Source organism: Ambystoma mexicanum, chromosome 3p, assembly GCF_040938575.1.
Source record: "Ambystoma mexicanum isolate Mex_15411 chromosome 3p, UKY_AmexF1_1, whole genome shotgun sequence".
In the NCBI taxonomy this organism is placed as follows: domain Eukaryota; kingdom Metazoa; phylum Chordata; class Amphibia; order Caudata; family Ambystomatidae; genus Ambystoma; species Ambystoma mexicanum.
Genome location: NC_090925.1, coordinates 644,828,731 through 644,850,752, shown reverse-complemented (window position 1 = coordinate 644,850,752; position 22,022 = coordinate 644,828,731). Strand labels below are relative to the sequence as shown.

Sequence of the window (22,022 nt, the reverse complement as noted above, 5' to 3'; positions counted from 1 at the left end):
CATCTGATTGGACACATTTAGAAGCCTTTTATAATGGCAACACCCCATTGGAAAACGCTCTGTGAATCAGGGCCATTATAGATATGCTCATTCAGATGACCTTTTGTCCCCCTTTTCACATTACTGGCCGTTTACTAGCACATCCAGAATTCACAAAAAGAATGCGCTTTAAAATGCCCAGGAACGAGGGTCATCGCCCTGCGTCTGTTATGAACAGGCATAGTGCGAGACGCAAATCTATGCAGGGACATTTCTGCCAGAAATGAAACCGCAACTATCGTAGTAGCATGCCACAAACGGGGACGGAAATGATTTTCTTTTTCAATCATTGCATTTATTTTGCATTAAAAAGGATGCGTTCCCTTGTATAAGGTTATCTCCCGGAACAAACTGAGAATTCCCATTTGCAGGTGCACATGCTTATATCACCAAGTGATGCACCTGCGCAAAGAGGCCTCAGGGCTGGACACTGAAAGTTTGACACCTAGTAGGAGCCAGACATGCAACGGAGTAAGACCGCCGGTTCGAATCCCAGATCCGTGCTTAGAAACCGAACTCGGGTATCAAGCGAGGCATAAAAAAACAATTAAATAAAATAAGCACGCACTGTGGATTCCTTTTAGAAAGAGAAGACAGCTCATCAAAGTAACCCTTTATATTTACAGACTGCACCCTTCTGGTTCGGGATCATGTTGGGAACGAATGATCATTCACTAAACCGCAACTTTTGAAGCAGCCTGATGGTCCCCACACTGCTCATGAACCTCACCAATCCTTTAAGTGGTCCAAAAAATATATGCAGGGAAATCCGAAGCTGTTATTGTCTCAGGCAGGACAGACAACACCCGACACTCAATGGCTGAGGATGTAGAAATTAGTATATGTGACTCGTGGTTTGCCAAAAAAGAAAATGCACGTTAGGGTTTTATCACATGTGACATGAGCAGCAGGGACAGTGTGCAATGTGTCGTCAGAAAGCTTGCAGGCTTGAATAACTGACACAGACATATTTGCAAACATTAAAAGGTTGTGGTCGGTCGTATATGCCCATAATGCCTTTTATTTTATGTAAAGCAGCCAGTAGTGTAAATTGGTGTTATTTATCCACCTGCCCAGCTTTCTCATAGGTGATTTAAGGACTGGCTAAAGATGCCTAGGGGCCCATTTAAACATGTTTGGTGCACATATTATACTGGAGTTGTTTGCTAATGCAAAGTCCAATGGGTGATTTGCTTGAGTTTATCATTGTGGGTGCAAGACATGAGCCCCACCTGAACCTTTTATTTATTATTCCCCAAGCATACTCCCATCCCCACCCCAAGACCTGAAAGCAGGGTAAAACATCCCAGTGATAAGTTAACATCTTTTAAAGAGGTCAGCCCTTGGCCAGCAAATGCACAAACTGACACAGCCTTATGTTCGTGAAAACTGATGCCTCTTCAGCGAATTTCCACATATCATCAGCCACAACTTGGGATTCATTCTGTGGCAAAATCCTAGATTAATCTGGGAAGGGAGGGAGCGAGTGGCTTCAGATTATCATGAGACAAGTGTATTGGCCACTGCATAACAGTAGTAAAGAAGGCAGCCAGGAAGGCGTTGGAACACTAAATGACTACTTAAGAACTGCTACTAAACTGGCCCTGATGCCAGTCCGGGGCAATTGATTAACAGATGGAGGGTGCTTTACTCAGTGATTTAATCCTTTAGATACTAAATGAGAACATTCGTGTTTTACTGCCAGTGATTCATTTGGAAACTGTGCCAGGGAGGATTGTATCTACAGTATGAAGATTAGTTCCAAACAAGACCAGCTGAGGCAATTCTGAGTAAGCCAAAAATACATGTATAATGGGTCTCAAAATGTACTGTTCCGAGCAATCAGCCTTTGCCTAAGCCACCTGCCCCTCCTTTAATCCACATTCATCACTCTTTAGGTGACCCCATTTACATTGGTCACAGACCCTTGTTAGAACCCCCTCCCCACAAGCTGTACCTCGTGGGGACACTCTGAGTCCCTATAGGGGCCAAGAGCCCACCTGTGGTAAGTACAACATTCCCATGTCCCTGCACATTGGAATCCACTTGTTTTGTTACTTGACAATCATCCGCTCGCCATTGGCCCTTTTCCAAGAAGGTTTACACCTGAACAGAAGACCGCAAAACAACTATATACATCCCTTGAACGCAAATGTCAGAAAGATAAAACAACTCTGAGTAGATTCACCTTTGCCCGGCACCATCGCCACTACAAAGCCAAAATCCGGAAAGCAAAAAAAGCCCATTACAATTCTCGAATCGTGAACTGTGAAAACCCCAACAAGGAACTCCACAAAATCATCTCTGAATTCACCAAACCATCATGTATCACCACCCAATCGACCCCTTCTCAGTCTCTCTGTGACTCACTCTCTCTCCACTTCTACACCACTGCTCTAGAAAGAACAAATTAACAAACTGGCCCTCTTGCACCCACCTCACAATCCACCCACCCTACCTGCCAACCCACCGCCTGAAACTGCTACCCAACCGACCTTCGACTCTTTTGCACCAATATCAACGGACAATTTCTCAAACTTCTCTCTGCCTGGAAACCATCCGGCTCCCCACTAGACCCCTGCCCAGCTTTAACCCTCAAGGAAATATTTGCATCCACCTGCGCAGGAGAATATGCAAGAATCATCATAAACGACTACCTCTCCTCTGGAATTTTTCCAGACGCGTTCAAAACTGCTCATGTCAAGCCCCTTCTAAAAAACCTTCCCTTGACCCTCTCGACCCCAAAAACTACTGCCCCATTTCAAATACCAGGTTCCTTGCTAAACTCATCGACCAAACCGCCTACTCCCAACTAAACGCTTTTGTCGAAGCCAACAACATCCTAGACACTGCTCAATCAGTTTTAGATCCCGACTAGGAACCAAAACCACCCTGACCTAAATATGGGATGACCTTAAAACACTGCAGACTCTGCGGGATGCGCTGCACTAATCCTTCTTGATCTATCCGCTGCCTTTAACACAATCAACCACTCGATCCTCCTCAACCGCCTCCACTCCATAGGAATCCGCGGAAACGCTCTCAAGTGGATAGTATCCTTCGTCAACAATAGGAACCAAATAACCCTACTCTCCTCCTTTGCTTCCGCCGCCCGACCAGTCAGTACCGGAGTTCCACAAGGAGCATGCCTATCAGCCCTCCTGTTCAACCTCTATATGGCCACCCTCCCACAAATAATCCGCTCGCACAATATCTTGTGCTACAACTACGCAGACGACACCCAACTAATCCTAAAAGTCCTTAACTCAAAACCCAGCTGCCAGCCTGACCTCGCTGCCTGCCTCCTTGACATCGATCACTGGATGACCACAAACCACCTCCTTTTAAACCCCACCAAAACTGAAATCATGGTGTGTGGCAACACCGAACTTCTTCCGCACCCTCTACCCTGGCCATCATCCATGGGCAATTCCCCGACAACCTCAATATCAGTAAAAAACCTTGGATGCACTCTCGACTCTGGCCTAACCCTCTCACACCAAGTCAACAAAGTCTCTAAATCCTGCCACTACCACCTCAAATTCTTAGGCGCATTTTCCCATACCTCTCTTTTCCCAACAGAATCGCTCCGGTCCAATCAATTGTAATGTCAAGACTGGACTATGCTAACGCCCTCTACCTCGGAGTCCAAGCATACCACCTGACTAAACTACAAAGAGCACAAAATGCTGCAGCCAAACTGCTACTGACACTTGGCCCAAGAGATCACACCTCAATACCTTCAGGACAAACTAAAACCTTACCATCCACCGCACACTCTAAGATCAAGCTCTGCCTGCCTCCTAGTGATACCAAAAACCAACTCAGTCCGATTAGGTGGATCATCATTCTCAGCCTTGGCCCCCACTCTGTGGAACTCACTTCCACCCCACAACCAACTCACCAAAGACCTCATGTCCTTCCGCAAATAACTGAAAACGTGGCTCTTCCCTTAAAAATCAATTCTTAGCACAAACAGTATAAACAGCCACCTTAAACAGAAACCCAAGGTTGCTGAATCAAAATAACAATCCTGCATAGAGGCCCGATCAAGAAAATGGAAAACTATAACGGATAAACTGAGTAGAACAAATGAAGTGGATGAAAGGGACAAAATGGATGAAGTGGATGAAAGGGACAAAACAGATGATGTGGATGAAGTGGATGCAGTGGATGCAATTGATGAAACAGATGCAGTGGATAAAACGGATGCAATGGATGAAACAGATGCAGTGGATGAAACGGATGCAGTGGATGAAACGGATGAAGTGGATGGAACGGATGAAGAGGATGGAACGGATGAAGTGGATGGAATGCTCAAAGTGGATGGATTGTCGAAGCCGATGGGACGGTCGAAATGGATGGGACGGATGAAGTGGACGGAACAGATGAAGTGGACGGGACGGATGAAGTGGATGGAATGGATGAAGTGGATGGAACGGATGAAGTGGCAGGAACGGATGAAGCAAGGGAATGGATGAAGTAGAAGGAACGGAATAGCAGATCAAATGCATGGAAAGGATTGAGTAGATGAATAAAGTGGATAAAGGAATAAAATGGATGGAAATGGTGAATGATTTGAACCAAGGGAGTAGATGGAACACATGGAATGGATAGAACCGATGGAATGGCTAAAACCAATGGAATGGATAGAACGGATGAAGCTGATTGAACGCATGGTGCGGATTGAACGAATCGAGTTATTTGAAAGAATAGAGTGAATAAAATGAATAGAACGGAGAGCTGGTTGGACCGAGTCTACTGGTCAGAATGTAGGAATGGAGTGGATGGAGCAGAAGGAGCAGATGGAACAGATGGAACAGATCGGACGTACTGGTTGGAATTAATGGAACGGATGGTATAGATGGATCAAAAGGAATAGATGCAACGAATGGAAGTTGAAACAGATGGAGCAGATGGGAAGGGAAAAATGGATGAAGTGGATGGAACGGATGAAGTGGATGAAACAGATGAAGTGGATGAAATGGATGAAGTGGATGGAACGGATGAAGTGATGGAATGAACGCAGTAGATAGAAGGTATACAGTAGTTAAAATCGATGGAACGATGAAACACGTAATGTGGATGGAACAGATGGAGCGGATGGAGTGGATGTAACGGATGGAGTGGATGTACCAGATGGAGTGGAGGGAACGGATGGAGGTGAGGGAGCGGATGTAACGAGGATGAACGGTTGTAAAGGGGACAGAATGGGTGGAACCGATGTAACAGGGACAGAACGGATGGGGTGGGGGCGGAACAGAGGGGGTGGGGATGGAACGGTTGGGGTGGGGATGGAATTAAACGAGCGGGGATGGAACGGATCAAGTGGGGATGGAACGGATCGAGTGGGGATGGAACGAATTGGGTGGGGATGAACGGATGGAGTGGGAACGGACCGAGTGTATGGAACGGATGGAGTAGATCGAACAGATGGTGTGGATGGAACCGATAGACTAGATCAAACAGATGGAGTGGACGGAACAGATGGAGTGGATAGAATGGATGGAACAGACAGATGTGATCGAACAGATCGATCGTGTATGGAACCGATGGAGTGTATAGAACCAAGGGAGTGTATGGAACGGATGGGATGTATGGAACGGATGGAACCGACGAAGTGGATGTAACCGACAGAGTGGATGGAAATGACGGAATAGATGAGTGGATGGAGCAGAGCGAGTGGATGGAATGGAGCGAGTGGATGGAACGGAGCGAATGGATGGAACGGATGGAGTGGATGGAATGGATAGAGTAGATGAGTGGATAAAACACATGAGTGGATTGAACGGATGGACTAGATAGAACAGATGGAGATGATAACTGGATCAAATGTATGGAAAGGATGGAGTGGATGGAGTGGATGGAATGGATGGAACGGATGGAGTGGATGGAACAGACGAAGTGGACGAGTGATATAACAGATGGACTAGATGGAATAGATGGAGAGAATGAAACTGACGGAGTGGAAGAAACACACGGAGTAGATGTTAGGGATCGAATGGATAGAACGGATGAGTAGATTGAACGGATGAGGCGAATGAGCTGATTGAATGAATGGAAAGGATGAGTAGACTTAACGAATGGAACAAATGAAACATTTGGAATAAATGGAAGTAACCGAGTGGATGGAATTGATGCAGTGGATGAAACGGATACAGTAGACGGGACAGAAAAGATGGAGTTGATTAAACAAAGGAAGTAGATAGGAACAGATGGAGTGGATGGAACAGATGGAGTGGATGGGACAGATGGTGTGGATGGAACAGATGGAGTGGATGGGACAGATAGAGTGGATGGGACAGATGACGTGGATGGGACCGTTGGAGTGGATGGGACAGGTGGAGTGGATGGATCAGGTGGAGGGGATGCGACAGGTGGAGTGGATGCAACAGGTGGAGTGGATGGAACAGACAGAGTGCATGGAACAGACAGAGTGGACTGAACACATCGAGTCGATCGAACAGATGGAGCGGATGGAACACATAGATCGGATCGAATGAACAGGAAGGATAGAACAGATTGAATGAACAGGAAGGATAGAATGGATGAAACACACTAAACGGATGAGAAGGATGAAATGGGTCTGCGTAATGGATGAAATAGACCATATGGATGTTTGGTCGAGTAGATGGAAGAGGTAGAATGGACTATTAGATTAAATAGATGTAACAGACGAAATGGATGAACAGCCTTATTGGAATGAACAGACAGAGTAAATAAAACGGATAGAATAGATGGCACAGATGGAGTACTCGATCTCAAGCGCTTTACTGATAACCACCATTCACACTACCACGCTTACACTCTCCTTACTCTCTCCTATACACCACCACTCAACTAGAACACAGCGATACTATGACACATTCGGTATAGCTGTTCTCATACTAACACCCGCCACATACTCCTCATCATCCTAATTAAACACAGCTAGCACACACCGCTAGCTTATGCGTCTCCTCAGGCATAACGCAGCCAGAAATCAATCTGGGTGTCCACCCTCCAGAATTGAACACATACAACTGACCGCCCCACCACCACACCTACCGCTAAAATGCAGCTATCATGCAACTGACACACTGGCTGCACACATATCGGGTGCAACCACGCACCCTATGACTCTCTCTCTACTGACTTGAACTACCGTTCCCGAGGGCGTTGAGATCATACCGATGATATATAAGGCGCTATATAAATGCCAAATAACAGAACATAACGTAACATGACACAGAGGCTGAGTATGCATTTCCATATCCGGCAGCATATGTCTAGTCATTGCGCTGTTTATGATAATACAGTCCCCGGTGAATTAGGTCACATGCTGTATTCCAGTCACAATTGAAAAGGACATAGTCATAAACGCTTCTCTACGTGGGACTGGAGCTGCCACAGCAATGCTTATTCAATTAAATTGGCCTTGATAGACAAACTTCAGATAAACAAACTTAAAGGGACAATGTGAATACAGGCAGATAATGTTTCAGTTTGTATATTCCGCAGAAAATGTAAAGCCTGGTTCCTCACTTCCAATGTGTAGCCTCTGTGCCCCAATGCTAACAGTTTCTTCCTTATAGAACACGCTTGTGCGAATACATCTGCTGTACGTAATTTCTAAATGACCTATGTGCATAAGGTTGCACATGTAAATACTACTAATTATGTACTAATGGGATTACTTTATATGTAAATATCTTATGCCTGTAAATATTCTTATTATGATTTATGCCAAACCACGTTTTTCTATTGTTGCCTGTGGTAACCCTTTCATGTTTATTACCTGCTTTCCAGCGCCCAGATACCTACGGGTTTGGGCCGTGTTACAAATGCTAAATTAATACATAAATAAAATATATGCCTCCTTTAATCTCTTTCTAATCTTTCTCACCTACTAATTATGTTAGTAATCTGTGGGACGAAGAAATAATGCGGAGTTTAAAATGCGTTGAAGAAAGAAAAGCTGACAAACTGCCTTTAGGATCTTGTCCTGTGACACAAAATAGAAGGATGTAAATAATGTCACCAGAATTATAAGTTTTTGATGGGCAAATTGAGCAGACAAAAGTTGTTTCAAGTAAAGTTGATAACATCAGTATTTTTTGTACTTGAAGAATCTGTTTGATTAGAATGAATTGACGGGTGAAAGGATAGGTCCAAGGGCTAAGATGCAATCATGTACAGCAAACTAATAGCAGTCAGAAAGACTTTGGGTGCCAAGTCACCAGAAACAATTTTTGAGTTATTGTCCATTGTCTCCTAAAATATTACAGGGTTATTTATGAAGCTCGAAGATCAAGATTGGAGGGATTTCATTAAAGGGTTAAAGATTCTTTACTTCGAGGTGACTTGGGCTGCAAACCTTCCATGGATCCACAGTTATCAACATTTTATCGTACCAGTTGCAAGAGGCCCCGCTGTCGCCCCTTTGGAAAATTCTTAATATAGTGTCAAGTTGACCTAAGGTACAAATTCGCCATTCTTCCAACCAACAATTTAGGTATCCTGTGCCTGAACATTAGTCTAGATTGGGTCTTACAATTTTTACAATGTAATGCAGGAGTCTGCAACAATTGTTTTGCACTACAACTCACATCATCCCAAGTCGGCTAAGTCAATGGTGAGGGATTGTGGAAGTCTTAGTCCAAAACATCTGGAGAGCCAGTTTGCAGACCCTGGGTGTAATGTATACTTGAGCAAAAGGTAAACTTGGTCTTAGACCTTTATAGGCTCTTAAGACATTGATTTACCAATCATTATTTTCCTTTTCTTTGTGCAACAATGTTAAAATGCTGGTAGTTGGACATTTTAATGAGGCGATATGCGCCAAGGTGAAGGGCCCACCCTGTAGGTAACGGCCCGCCACCCAAGTGAAAGGCCCAAGGGTCCCTTAACGAGGGTGGCGGGCCGTTACCTAAAGGGTGGGCCCAGCCACTGAGGGACATATCACCATTAGCACCCATGTACATGACTACACAGGTGCAAATGTTTTTATTTGTATTTTGTAAAAATGAAAGATACGTACCTTGATCTCGCGCTGACTCCACACAGTACCTTCGGCCAGGAAGTCTGTCTTCAATGTTCATGACCCACGTTATCAATATTGAGGAGGGCAGTGCCTCGTTGAAGGCGCTGTGCAGCGAGATAAAGTGACCTTCACAGGTGCTCATGTGAAGGGGGAGCAGGGAACAGGGAAGGGCAGCACCCGGCGATAATGGTAGTGCTCGAAAATGTGGCTTTCCTTTGTGAATACAGCCTGCGTTCCAAGCATTTTCATTGGCTACGGGCACTTCCCAGGGTGCTAATGGCCAATTTAAACTGCTGATGATGCTAGCAGGTATTTAAATATGTTTGGCCTATCCAATTCTGGAATTAGGATTAAATGGTGGGAATGGCCTCTTACTGGGTGACAACTGTAAAGCTAACATTTAGGACAGGAAGCTCACAATCATATACAGATTATATTTTAATTAATTTAGCTAATGGTCACCGTACAAAGGATCTAAAAGTTATGAACAGGTTAGAAGGTGATCATGATCTGGTTGTATTGACTACTAGCCCCTCTTCTGATTATTTATTGGTTCCTGAAAACAACTCCAACAGCAATCTTATCATCAATAACAATAGGTGTAGGATCAAATCAGACATAATTGATTTTCAGATTAAATTTTATTTACTCTTATTTGTTTGAATCTGTTACCAGATTTAGAGGCTTCTGGGTCAAATCTGACTCAGAATGAAGTTGATGTTAATACAAATTGTCAATTAAATTTCTAGGGCAGTTATTCAATTTGGTATGAGTAATAACACAGCCCGAAGATTTGGACATAGAACTCAAAATATGAATTTCTGAACATTCCTTGAATTTGTTTTGCCATGTGACATTTTGCCGATTTATTGGCTGATTTTACAAATTTTTCAAGTTCAAAGAATTCTATTGAAATTTTTAACAGAGATATCCGTAGACATTACAAGTCTAGTAGCAGTAAAAAAATGTTAACCACAAAAGCAGGGGTAGACCCCCCCCGCACATCCCTTACACCCAGAACACTCCATTTCAAGACACCTTTCCCACACTTACCATCTATTGGCCCAATTCATGGAATATTTGCTCAGTTCAAAGTGAATTTGTAACTGCTGAAAAGTGACGCAAACCCTGATTCATGGAACTGTGCAAAGTGTATTTTTGCCGTGCAAAGTCCGGGCAAAGTCAGCGCATAGTCGTTTTTGCAGTACAAAATGACTTTGCCCGGACTTTGCACAGCAAAAATACACTTTGCACAGTTCCATAAATCAGGGTTTCTGGTGGCAGTGCAAAGTCACTTTAAACCAGGGAAATATTCCATGAATCGGGCCCTATATATCTCAAGACTCTTGTAAGCTAGTCTTGAGAAGCATGGAGAGAGTAACAAGCATTCACTAAAATAGCAGCACGATGTGGTAGTCATTTTTAACAGCATATTTGGGGGGAGGGTGTGTGTGTGTGTGTGTGTGTGTGTGTGTGCGCGCGCGTGCGTGCAATAGTCCACAAACAAGCCACATATTTCCTAGTTTCCTGTGAGCCCTGGTGGTGGGGTTACTACATCAATCCTTGGACAAAAAGCACTATGGTGTGGATTTTGTGACAGTCCTTTGACTCTCAAGGCCTGAGAAGCACCACCATCTAGGGTTGTTTTGCTCTGTTACCTGTAGGAGTGTTTAGCATGTTATGGGAGCACAGAGTACAGCACCACTGCACAGGATCAATGTATAGCATGTTTTTTTTTTTGAAGTGCAGCGCCACTGCATGGGTTTGGTGCATTGCTATGATGCAGTTGTTTCAAGATATGTGTTGCCAGTGTAACATGGACATATAAGTAAGGGCAGGTTATTCAGTCAAAAACGATTTTTACATATAAAATGCAAATACATTTTTCACAGTTAAAAGCACACATCTGTACCTTCAAAATGCACACCATTTCTCACCTGAAATGCCTATGTTGCAAGAGACACATTTGGTAATTAACAAACTAATCTCACTAACAAGACTAATAATTATAACTCATTAATAAAAGAATGTGTCTTCACTGCAAAAAGAGGCAGACTCTGAAAATCAGTTTTAAACACATATTCAAGTTTTTTTTTTTCTTTGCCTTCCTGTGCTCTGTCCACAGTAACTGCAGGAAGCAAAGACTTCGAATAAGCAGGAAATCAGCTTGTTACAGTTGCAACTGTACAAGAAGAACCATTGTTAAAAGTAGGAGGATAGAACATGATTGATTCTGATTGGAGCACGTCACATCAAGCATCATGTTGGAGGCTGTGACTAGGGCTTTGCTGCAGAATCTGGGGGAAGAAAGGCAGAGACATCTTGACACAGCTCGAAGAAGGACGGGGTTGACCGCTGGGGAGGCCTGATTCCTAAAGCAGATTCAACTTGGTTGCAGAGACTGGCTTTTCCAGTCAACAAGTCCCAGTTCGAGTGACGGCAGATGCTTGTCCTTGCTGGGTGAACCCCTCCAGAAGGCGAACAGCCAAAGAAGTTACATGCTGAATAATCCTGGTAATTATCTCGCTGAGGTGTGGGGGCTGAGGTGTATGAGAATATTCAGTCAGTGTAGGAAAGGAGATTCCTGTGCTTTACTCATGTGTTTAATGTTGCAAATTGAGTTCTTGTCTCCGCCACTCTCTTTTCAGTGTATCACAGATAATGCTGTTACTGTGCTATTTCATTTATTTCTGTAAAGAGTGAGATCGTGTTTAAATGCAACTTTTATAGTACACAAAAATATCTGAAAGCAGACGGGTGGTGTGTTTTATATTTACCAATACAGTGCTGATGATGTGGGGAGATGTTTAGACAGTGCAATTGTCATTTTCAAAGTAGCTAAACATAAGATTTGGCTGCAGCCGTGTGCACAATGTAATTCAGTATGAGCAATTATAACTAACTGTGTGTGTTGTAGTCTGCCGGAGGTCTATGAGTCGGCAGAAAGGGAGGCCCGGGACATAGTTCACTACCATATATAAGATAGTGAAAAGTACGTCATGATAGCTCACTGCGTAGATAAGACAGTGAGAAATTGCCCATGGTGGCACACTAAAAATGAAAATGTGGTGTTCCTGAAATGCAAGCCTGAGGTCTCTCTAGTGATTACACGAAAAATCTAAACAAAAATAAGGGGTTCTGGATATTGGGGCCACAAATAAAACAAAGGAATTATGCTCACCAAAATACCACCAATCACGCATACCAACCACGCATGTCTGTGTGCTGAAATAATGCATGTCCACTGTATTATTGTTGTACATGGCCCAATCTGAATACAAGGAGTGATTGTTGCTAAATTATTTTTCGACGGTAAGAAAATATTGCCAGGCCCCAAATCTACACAAAATACCTAACATATTTATGGTGGGTTGCAGGCCGGGAAAGTGATCACAGAGCACCTACTGGGCGTGGCAAGTGTGTCTCACACTGCCATCGGTACATTAAAAGGGAACCCATTTCATAATAGCAGTGTGTTACTAAAAACAAATTTCAGAATGTCACAAAGGGAAACCACATTTTCAGACCTAGTGCAATATTTAGAGGCAAAGTTGTTTGCACATGGGATGTGGTCGTCGAACAGTACCTTAGAATGGTGTGACCGCATTCAGGGTGAGGTGCAGAAAGAAAAACTAGACAATATTTTTGCAGAAGGCAGCATAATTCAGGTCTGCCTTACAAGATTATTGAATGCAGCCGATAAAAGTACAGAGAAAGACTGTTTAATACGACTATGCGGCAAAATATGGTTTATTTTGAATAGGTCCCTGCGAATGCAGGAAAATGATACCCAGCTAATTAACAGGTTAAAGACTGAATTAGATGGGGCAAGTAAAAATCAGGAAATGTTAAGAGCAGAATTGGATGTATGCCAAAAAGACATGCAATTAAAATGCAGAGACTTTGATGCTCAGTTATGCAAAAGCAAGAAACAATTTGAGGATAGTGAGCAAGAATTGGTACACTTAAAAGCCTTAGTGGACCACATTTGACAGGATAAAGATGAGGTTGTTTCAGAAATGCAGAAATTATTGCAAAAAATGATGGAGAGGGAGGAGATCCCGAAATTTAGAATTAAGTACCAATATGTCTCTGGTTTGGACAGTCCAGACTTTGAAAACCGAATTGCAGGCAGATGCATGCTGAAAATTAACATTGGACAAAAAACAATTCACCATGATGTGTGGATAGTGAGTGGAGCACAAAATGACTTTTACATGAGCAACAACATCATGCATAGGATGTGTATGGTGTTAGATTTCCTTAATAAAAAGATATGGTCACGCCTAGGTGGTCCAGCACCTGAATTTGAAGACAATAGAAGAGCTTATCATTGTGCACAACTGGTTCCTTATGCAATCGAATTACAAAAGAGGAAAGATACTATTATTCCTGCATTTACAAAACAGTTTGCAATAACACTGAAATGCAAACATTGACAGCAGATGAAAGATTCTGATGCATTTGTATGCCTGAATGAATCCGTAAAACAGCAAGGCCTGGATTATGAATACACTCCTTTGGTAGATATTGGTGAAGGATCTGTAAAAATTATGGTAAATAATAAAGGTTGTCAGGATATTCATTTAGAGGAAAACTCCCCATTAGGAATGGCCATACAAAAATCACATTATACGGCAGATTTAAATAACATGGTGATTGGAAATATCCCTGAAAAGCATGTAGATGCCAAGGGTGAGTTGCCAGAACACCTGGACTCTCAGCCCAGAGGAATATTTAAAATTCATTCTGTGTATCCTTATGATTCAAATGAGACAGTGTGCTGCCATCAAGAGGATTGAATAATATTTAATTTAAATGAAAATGAAACAGAAAATCAGCCCATTGAAGTGGAAGCTGATATGCCAAAATATTTAAAAGTGGCAGCTTTACAAAAAGACACAGCCACACAATTAGAGGAAAGCACCGAGATTCCCTTACCAGAAGATTTTCCAGAATTTTCCAAAATGGTAGAAGAGCAGACCTCCTTAGCAGATGCGTGTGACAGCAATGAGGATAGAAACAATCTGAGGTAGATATTTATGGAGTTTAAGGATGTATTTGCAAAAGATGCTTATGATTGTGGTTTAACTGATTTACATGTGGCCACACTACCAGAAGGGTGTAGCAGAAGTCCAGTGTTTGTACGCCAGTATAGACTACCGCTGGCATGTTTAGAATCATTGGCAGAGATTATTAAAAATTTGGAATCACAGGGAATCATCAGGCCCATTCATAGCACATCCAATACACCTATTTTAGGTGTGTTAAAGCCAAATGGTCAATGGTGGCTATGTGCAGACTTGAGAGAGTTAAATAAAAGAGTACCAGTGTCCAGATGGCCACTGCCATTCATTGATCAGGGCCTAGCTCATGTACATGGTTCAAAAGTGTTTACCACATTAGATCTCACCTCTGGATATTGGTGCGTGCCATTGGCAGAGGAGATACAACATTTATTTTCCTTTACATTTGACAGGACTCAATACGCCTCGCTTAGAACGCTGTTCGGGTACATCAATAGTGGGAGTGAATTAATCATATTTTTGAGAAAGGCCATGCCTGATGCAGCGGAAAGAGGAACCATAGTTTACGTGGATGATGTCTTGATAAAAAATGAAGGCCTGAAAAGCCATTTTGATGAAATAAGACATGTGCTTGGCCAATTGCAGAAAGCAGGTGCCAAAGTATCTTTGCAAAAAGCACAATGGTGCAAGAAAAAAGTGAACTTTCTAGGCCATGAAGTGACTGAACATGGGCTAAATCCACAAAAGAAAAAAATAGAGGCCATACAAAAACTAAAGGACCCTAAAAATGTGAAAGAGGTAAAAAGTTTATTAGGGATGACAGGCTATAACAGAAAATTCATTGAAAATTATGCTGAAATCACTCAACCATTGACTAAACTGCTTAAACTGAATACTCCCTGGAAATGGGAAAAGGAGCAGTCTGATGCAGTGGCTAAATTAAAGGAATGTCTGGTAAAGGCACCATAAAAAGTAGGGATTTCTTTAAAGAAATAGGTTTTTCTGAACATTGTATGTCAGCAGTGTTATCACAAAAACATGATTTGAATCACAAAACAATTGCCTATGCAAGTAAGGCATTTTCCCAAGTTGAAATGAAATTTAATGAATGTGAAAAGGCCCTATTAACCACTGTGTGGGCGCTACAACATTTCCGCCCCATTGTTCAGGGAGAAAAGTTGATTATTGGAACAAATCATCAACCTTTGCAGTTTACTCTCAAGGCCTGAGAAGCACCACCATCTAGGGTTGTTTTGCTCTGTTACCCCTTGGAACATTTCAACAGAGTGAGATGTTGCACCTTTCATCTAACACATTAGCACAGGTTTTCTCTCCATGTTACGTGTCCAACAGCAAAGATACCCAAGAGACTCCTTGACGCTACAACCATACTCTTAACAAACCCAACAACGTCACCCAAAACATTAACATAAGCCTGAACATGATTCCGCGAGTATTGGCTTCTGTTAATCAAACATGTTAGCAACGAATAAAACGGAAACCATGAAATGTGTAACCAATAGTTTTATTACAGATTAGGTACACGTTCAGAAAGTTCATTACATTGTACTGTTCTTTTTTTCTCTTCACGCTTAAAAGGTACGTTTCTCTGGCGAATGCCGGTCTGTGCATGTATTTCCAAAGGCAAGCAGAGAGACACTGCAGTACTTTGCTCCATAGAGGCCTAATGGTGATGTCTTCAAAATGAAACCCATTCGGAGATGCTGCAGAGACTGGGAGATTGGGAGTCTTTGGAGAGCTAGCATTTGGGTAAGCAAGCTGACTGCCAACGTGCAAACCTAGGACCGGTGTCACTCACAACGGGTGAGTGAATGATCCAGTGCGCAGTTCATCCAATAGCAAGCTCCCATCCGCGCAGGAAGTCGCTTTCTTTCGTAACCCCGGCTTAATTCAAAGCGGGATACCCCTCATACACTGGCGGGATACCCTCATTAGGTTGTACTATTACTAGGATGACCAACCTCTCATTACATGACAACCACAACGTGGGTCTGCTGTGAGCAAAAACTATGGCGAGACGGCTATGCTGCACCAAACTCAGACACAGAACCCCAAAGGAGGATCTTTTGCGCACACACATCCCTAAAGAAAATCTCATTACAACCATTAAATGAGCATTGCTAAACATCCTGCAGGTCATGCACTGATGCGAGCACCTTTTTTACAGCATTTACGATACAATTGTTCTAGAATAATTTATGTATTTATTTATTTATTTATTTAATTTGATGGTGGCGCCCAGACCCGGAGGTATCACTGTGCTAAAGGCACAAAGTTATGACTCAAAGGAAACAGAATGGTAGTTACATTACAATAAAGAAGTGAGTCATACAGGATATGTTTTGTTGGTAGTTGCTCGTTTTGCTTTGTTGTTTACCTGTAGTGCCTGGCTTGGCGTTGGTTCATTTTTGTATTTCGTTTTGCTTTGGTTTTTATTGCTAGGTCCTGGTTTGCCTGTATTTTCTTTTTTTATCGCTATTCATGTTTTGCTTTGTTTTTTATTGGTCATTGATGGTTTCATTTGGCTTAAATTGGTAGCCACTGATTTTGCCTTTGTTTATATTGGTAGTTGCTTCTTTTGCTTTGCTGTATATATTGGTCGTTGCTTATTTTGCTTTGCTGTATAGCTATATATTCGAAGTTGCTGGTTTGGCCTTTGCTTCTACTGGTAAATGCTTATTCTGGTTTACATCAGTGAACGCTGCTTTGGTTTTGGATACATGTTCACTTATTGGTGAAGGTCAAATATTAGGCGGACACGTGCCCGCTGGCCTGTCATGAATGATAACTGTCATGAATAGGTGCGTGAAAACTGCTGCCATTGAAAATAGAATATGTATTTCATGTTTGTAGTATCTGAGCAAAATGTACAGTACATTTAAGAAGGAGCCTTTTCAGGTATTTTGCCTACTTTTGTCTTTGTGACCTTACCTCTGGGAGAATTGCTTCTTTATGTATCTGCCTTGCTATGTCCATGATTCATAAATCCTTTAGAAGCAGTGCCCCTTCGGACCACCATGTAGGAAGGATCATAGCCCATGCCAGTCTCCAGATCTACCCCAGTTTCAGCATGGGATCACGCAGGGATATGTCTCTGCATTAGAAACTGGGTCCAGATCCTGATGCATGAGAACACAGTCCAGGAATTGTCCTCTGGCGGATCTGCAGGTCTGTGCTAAGCAAGGCCCTATCTGGGACAAACTAAACATCAACCTCTGATCACTGCAGACCCACGGTATTGGGCACTTTAGAAATCACGTGGAGTGGATTTACTTTGGAATGAACACTGTCCAATATTACTGAAAGGTACACTTGGTTGCAAGAGGCACGTGTACAAATCACCTGTCCCATTTAGTGCCCCGTAGCAGTGCTCTTCTATTTTGAGTACTTATGTTTGCATGTGATGTCACCTTCCATGTACTTAAGCAAACCTGTTTGATATAGAGAACCCATTTAATGATCACTCCAAATATTGTTTAATTTGCCTCATTTGTTTGTATCCTTGGCTATTTGGGGATTTCTGCTGAAAATAAATCGATATTCATCCCTCTGTGTCTTGATTGGGATTTTGGACATCCCATTGCCTGGTCCTCGAAGTGCTCTCTTGGCTCACTGCAAACACATGGCTTGGGAAGCATATGCCTTGGAGCGGGGATGAGAATTTAAATTCAGGCCTTACTCCTCTCTCCGCTCGCACTGCTGCCGTTCTGTTGCTTCCCAATGAGGGGCAGGTGCTGAGCACCAATATCAAGACTCTGCTCAGTGGTGACACTCCTCTCTTCTATGAGGACAGGATTCTTTAATAAGTGAGGTTAATTGACTCACCGTACAACAGTAATGACAGGTCATGGGATCCTGCTTTGAATTCAGCGTAGATTCATGACTGAATAATTAGATTACACAGAGAAATTAAATTTTCCCAAAATTGTGATGAAGAACAAGCACTGGCAAGCTATCTTTTGGCATCTAACCATGAGGGACCCTTCATTTTCCTAATCACTTGTTTATGCACATCCTAATCCAGGTTCTTGTGCTGCTTAGTAAGGAACCTACTCCATTACAGTTTTCCGACATCGCTGACATTCTCAATGTCTCAGGCCCATCAACGCACAAACTCTTGGACCGTGACTTTCTACTTTAAGAAAAATGTATTCTGCAGTTTTACAAAAACTATGATTTTCCATCCCTAATTTATGTTGCCTAAAAGCAAGTTATCAGGTCAGAAAGAAATACGGTAAAGCGTCCGCGTTTGAATCCCTAAACCACCAATGACATCCCTGGTCCTTAGTCTTACTTGCTAGAACTTTGTCTGTTCAATTCTATCTTCTGCAATAACCTGGCTGGGGTTGAAGGAGAAGGCTGCACTGATCAACTCAGCCTCCCTCTGTTTTTTTCTGTACTTTCTCTCCGCAAACTGAACAGCCTCATGAACGCTATGAAAGACCAGCTGCTCTGGATCACAACCAGCCCCACACTGGGAGAAGTATGGACCCTCTTGAAGGGAACGCCTCACCGAGGGGTTGCAGTTGGCGAGAAAAACCTCCACCCCAATCTCCTCAAAGTCATGGTGCGTCTCCTTCAGCATGGATAAGCCCACTGTGTCTATGAACTGCATGGCACCACAGTCAATGATTAGGGAATGCATGCCAATCTTTGGGATGGCAACGCCCTTTGAGTTCTGGCGTCTGCTGGATGGTTTCATGACATTAAACCTGGAGAACAAACCACAGTCAGTGGATGCATTTGCAGCCTCCTGAGCTTTCCTTGCCTTTCTCTGGCAAGCTGCCACCAGAACAGGGTTCACCTCAGTCTTCTCATACAACGTGCTTTTGAAGTAGTCCTTGTTGGCGTAGTAGAGAGAGGCATCAAAGCGGAAGATTTTGACATTGGGGATGTCGCTCAACTCTTTGTAAGTGAACTGGTCCTCGTAGATCTCTGTATCATTTACTTTGGCAAGAAGAGTAGCCCTGGGTCTCTGGGTACGGAATATCACGCAGAGTAGGGAGAAGCAAACAGCCACCAGGAGACCAAGCTCAGTGCTAATGAGGGCAGAGGACAGCATGCTGATCCACCAAATTAGTGTGTCAATCTTACTGATACGCCACATGTTCGGTGTATCTGCAAACTTACGCAGTGCCCCCCTGAGGCTTGCGATTGTGATGACACCGAGAATACAGTTTTGCAAAGAGTAGAAGAGTGGGGCAATGGCCAGCAGCACCAGCAAAAGAACCAAGGCTGTGACCACACCAGTGACTTGGGTTTTGGCTCCAGTGGATTCTCTAAGAAGTGTTTTCGCCAATGCTGCACAACACGAGAAAGCGTGGAAGAAAGATGGGATGAAGTTGCACATCCCAATAGCCAACATCTCCTGGTTGGCCCTGACCGGGTAGCCATGCTTTTTGCCAAAGATCTCAGCCAACGAAACATTCATGGCAAAGCCAATGATGGCTATGGGCAAGGCGTCTGAAGCTAAGCTGGGAATGAGACTAACATCTGGTGCCTTAGGTGGCAAGAACCCTGTGGGGATTGTCCCACATACAGAAGATTTATACTTTCCTTTAAAGTTAAAGTAATACGAAATCAGAGTGGCCACAACAATGACTACAAACTCCACTGGGAACGGAACCTTCATCTTCTTCTTGAACCGGTCGTTGATCTCCTTGATGGGGATGATGGTGGCAAATGCGACGATGCTGGTGATGAGGTCACAGAGATTGGTGTTCTGGATATAGGTGAAAAGATCGATCCAGGTGAGTACCAGGACCCCCGCTCCGTTCCTGCTCGGCAGTTTCACTCCAAAGAGGTACTTCATCTGAGAGGTGAGGATGGTCAGGGAACAGCCGGTCACAAAGCCACTCAGAAGGGGTTCCGACAGATAGACAGCAATGAAACCCAGCTGGAAAATCCAAAAGAGGATCTAAAAAAACACAAAGTGGACCAGGTTAACGCTTTCAGCATTTGTTTATCAAGCTTACACTAGGCGTGACTGCTACACAATTGGCAGACAAGGAGTGGACAGTTAAATGATGAGGATTTAAAGACCACTGTAAACATAATAGTTAGCATGAAAAAAAGGCAACATTTTTAGACATGACCAAACAGAAACACCTCTGAGAAGAAGGTTATTGCTCCACGACAAACTTTGAACATCATTTTGCTACAGAAGAAAAAGGTTACTGTGGTGGTCATGGCCAAGACGGCGCTGGGAAAGAATAAGCTCAGCCCTCATGTGCAAAAGGGGAACCGGAGTGGGTAAACTGACCCCTGGGAGCTGGTTGTTACAGTCTGGATTCCATCTGTCAATTATACACAGCAGTATCAACCCTATGTTTGAAAAGCCACATTGCAAAATGGAATTCAGATTGATAATAATTCGCTAATCACTGTAAAAAATATGTGTGATAGTGAGGGCTGATCACAAAGTAGCAGATAAACTAAAACAGAAACTGAAGCTTCATAACGTCGTCGGACAAGGGCTTCACCTTGCGTTAATGATCCAGACTACCTAGATATTGACCAGAGCAAAGCATAGCAACTATTACCACACAGTATATCCGGCCACCAGGCCATTATTATCAATAGCATCTAGACAGACAAAATGAGGGTGCAAATGGTGGTTGCCGAAAAGAAAAATATGGTAGCCTGCACCGGGAAGCGCATGATTCCGACGGAGAGGCTTGATGAATGTATTAGAGGGCCCACAAAATGTTCGGACGGAGTGAGCGTGAAGGGGCATGAAGAGAGGAGGCAGAAGGCAGGCTGGGTGGACCATGGCTTGTGAGTGGAGGAGTCTAGGAAAGGCCAGATGAGTGAGGAGCAAAGGTGGGCTTGAAAAAAGATAGAGCAGTGGTCCACAGCCACAAAGGAATGCGGGGAACATGGGCATGTGATGGCGCATAATGCCCATATTTCCTGGGCCCTGATTTCCTGTCTCTGGTACAACATTCGCTCCAGGGTGCTAATCAGAGGCAGCCTTATGGGGGAGGGGGGTGAGCCAGGCGACTGCCCGGGGCACCACGGCCCCCCAGGGCACAATGAGCCCCGCCACACCAGCTCAGGGGAGTCTTGCAAGGGCTCCCCCGAGCTGGTGTTGTGGGAGAAGGTGCGGCTGGTGGCCTTTGGCTATAAATGCGCCCCCTGCTGCGTGTGCATTTAATAACAATAGGGTGCTTTTGTCAGCACCCTATTGTTATTAAATGTGCCCCTCTGCCGTGTGCACATTTAATAGCAATAGGGTGCCATTAGCCCCCCCACCACGCCAGCTCAGGGGAGTCTTTCAAGTCTCCCCCGAGCTGGCGTAGTGGCAGAAGGTGCGGCAGGTGCCACTTTGTTATTAAATGCACCCGCGGCAGAGCACATTTAATAACAATAGGGTGCTGAAGTGCGCTATTCACAAAATTCTCCTAGTAAAACAAAAAAGTGGTAAGGATGTGCCAAAAAAGTGGCACATCCTTGCCCGCCCCCCCTTTGCCGCGCCCCCTGTTGACCAGGCGCGGTGAAGGGGGAAGGGGGGCACCAATTCTCCCAGGGCGCTGCTGCCCCTAACAGCGGCCCTGGTGCTAATAGCTGTGTAAAGAGCCAAGAGATGAGACCGCTTAGAAAGATCATCATTAGACAGCCACGATTAATCTCCCTACCTAGAGTGAAAGGCATCACTGTTTGGGCTGTCTCTCTGCAGCTGTGTGACAGTGTATTGTCTCGCAACATTATTGCACACATTCTCCCCAATGGTGTGGCTCCTCCACCTTTACCCAACACACAGACTCTCTAACCAACCAAGGCTATTACTGAGGACACTGGGTAACCAGGCATGGATTGTGCTCATTTTTGGTGCGTTTCATCTGAAGAGACTAGCCTGCACTTTTAATGATTTTGTTGACTATATAAAAAAGAACTAGTAGTCTGTTCGGTGT

At 43.7% G+C, this 22,022-nt stretch overlaps 1 protein-coding gene across 1 annotated transcript in view; it reads right to left on the bottom strand.

Moving 5' to 3' along the window:
• Positions 1-15,594: 15,594 nt before the first annotated feature.
• Positions 15,595-22,022, bottom strand: part of LOC138580688 (sulfate transporter-like) — a 72,970-nt gene continuing 66,542 nt past the window's right edge. The window contains exon 3 of the mRNA XM_069651417.1: positions 15,595-20,026. Within this exon, the coding sequence (XP_069507518.1) occupies positions 18,407-20,026 (1,620 nt within the window). The 3' untranslated portion in view covers positions 15,595-18,406. The remainder of the gene's footprint in view (positions 20,027-22,022) is intronic.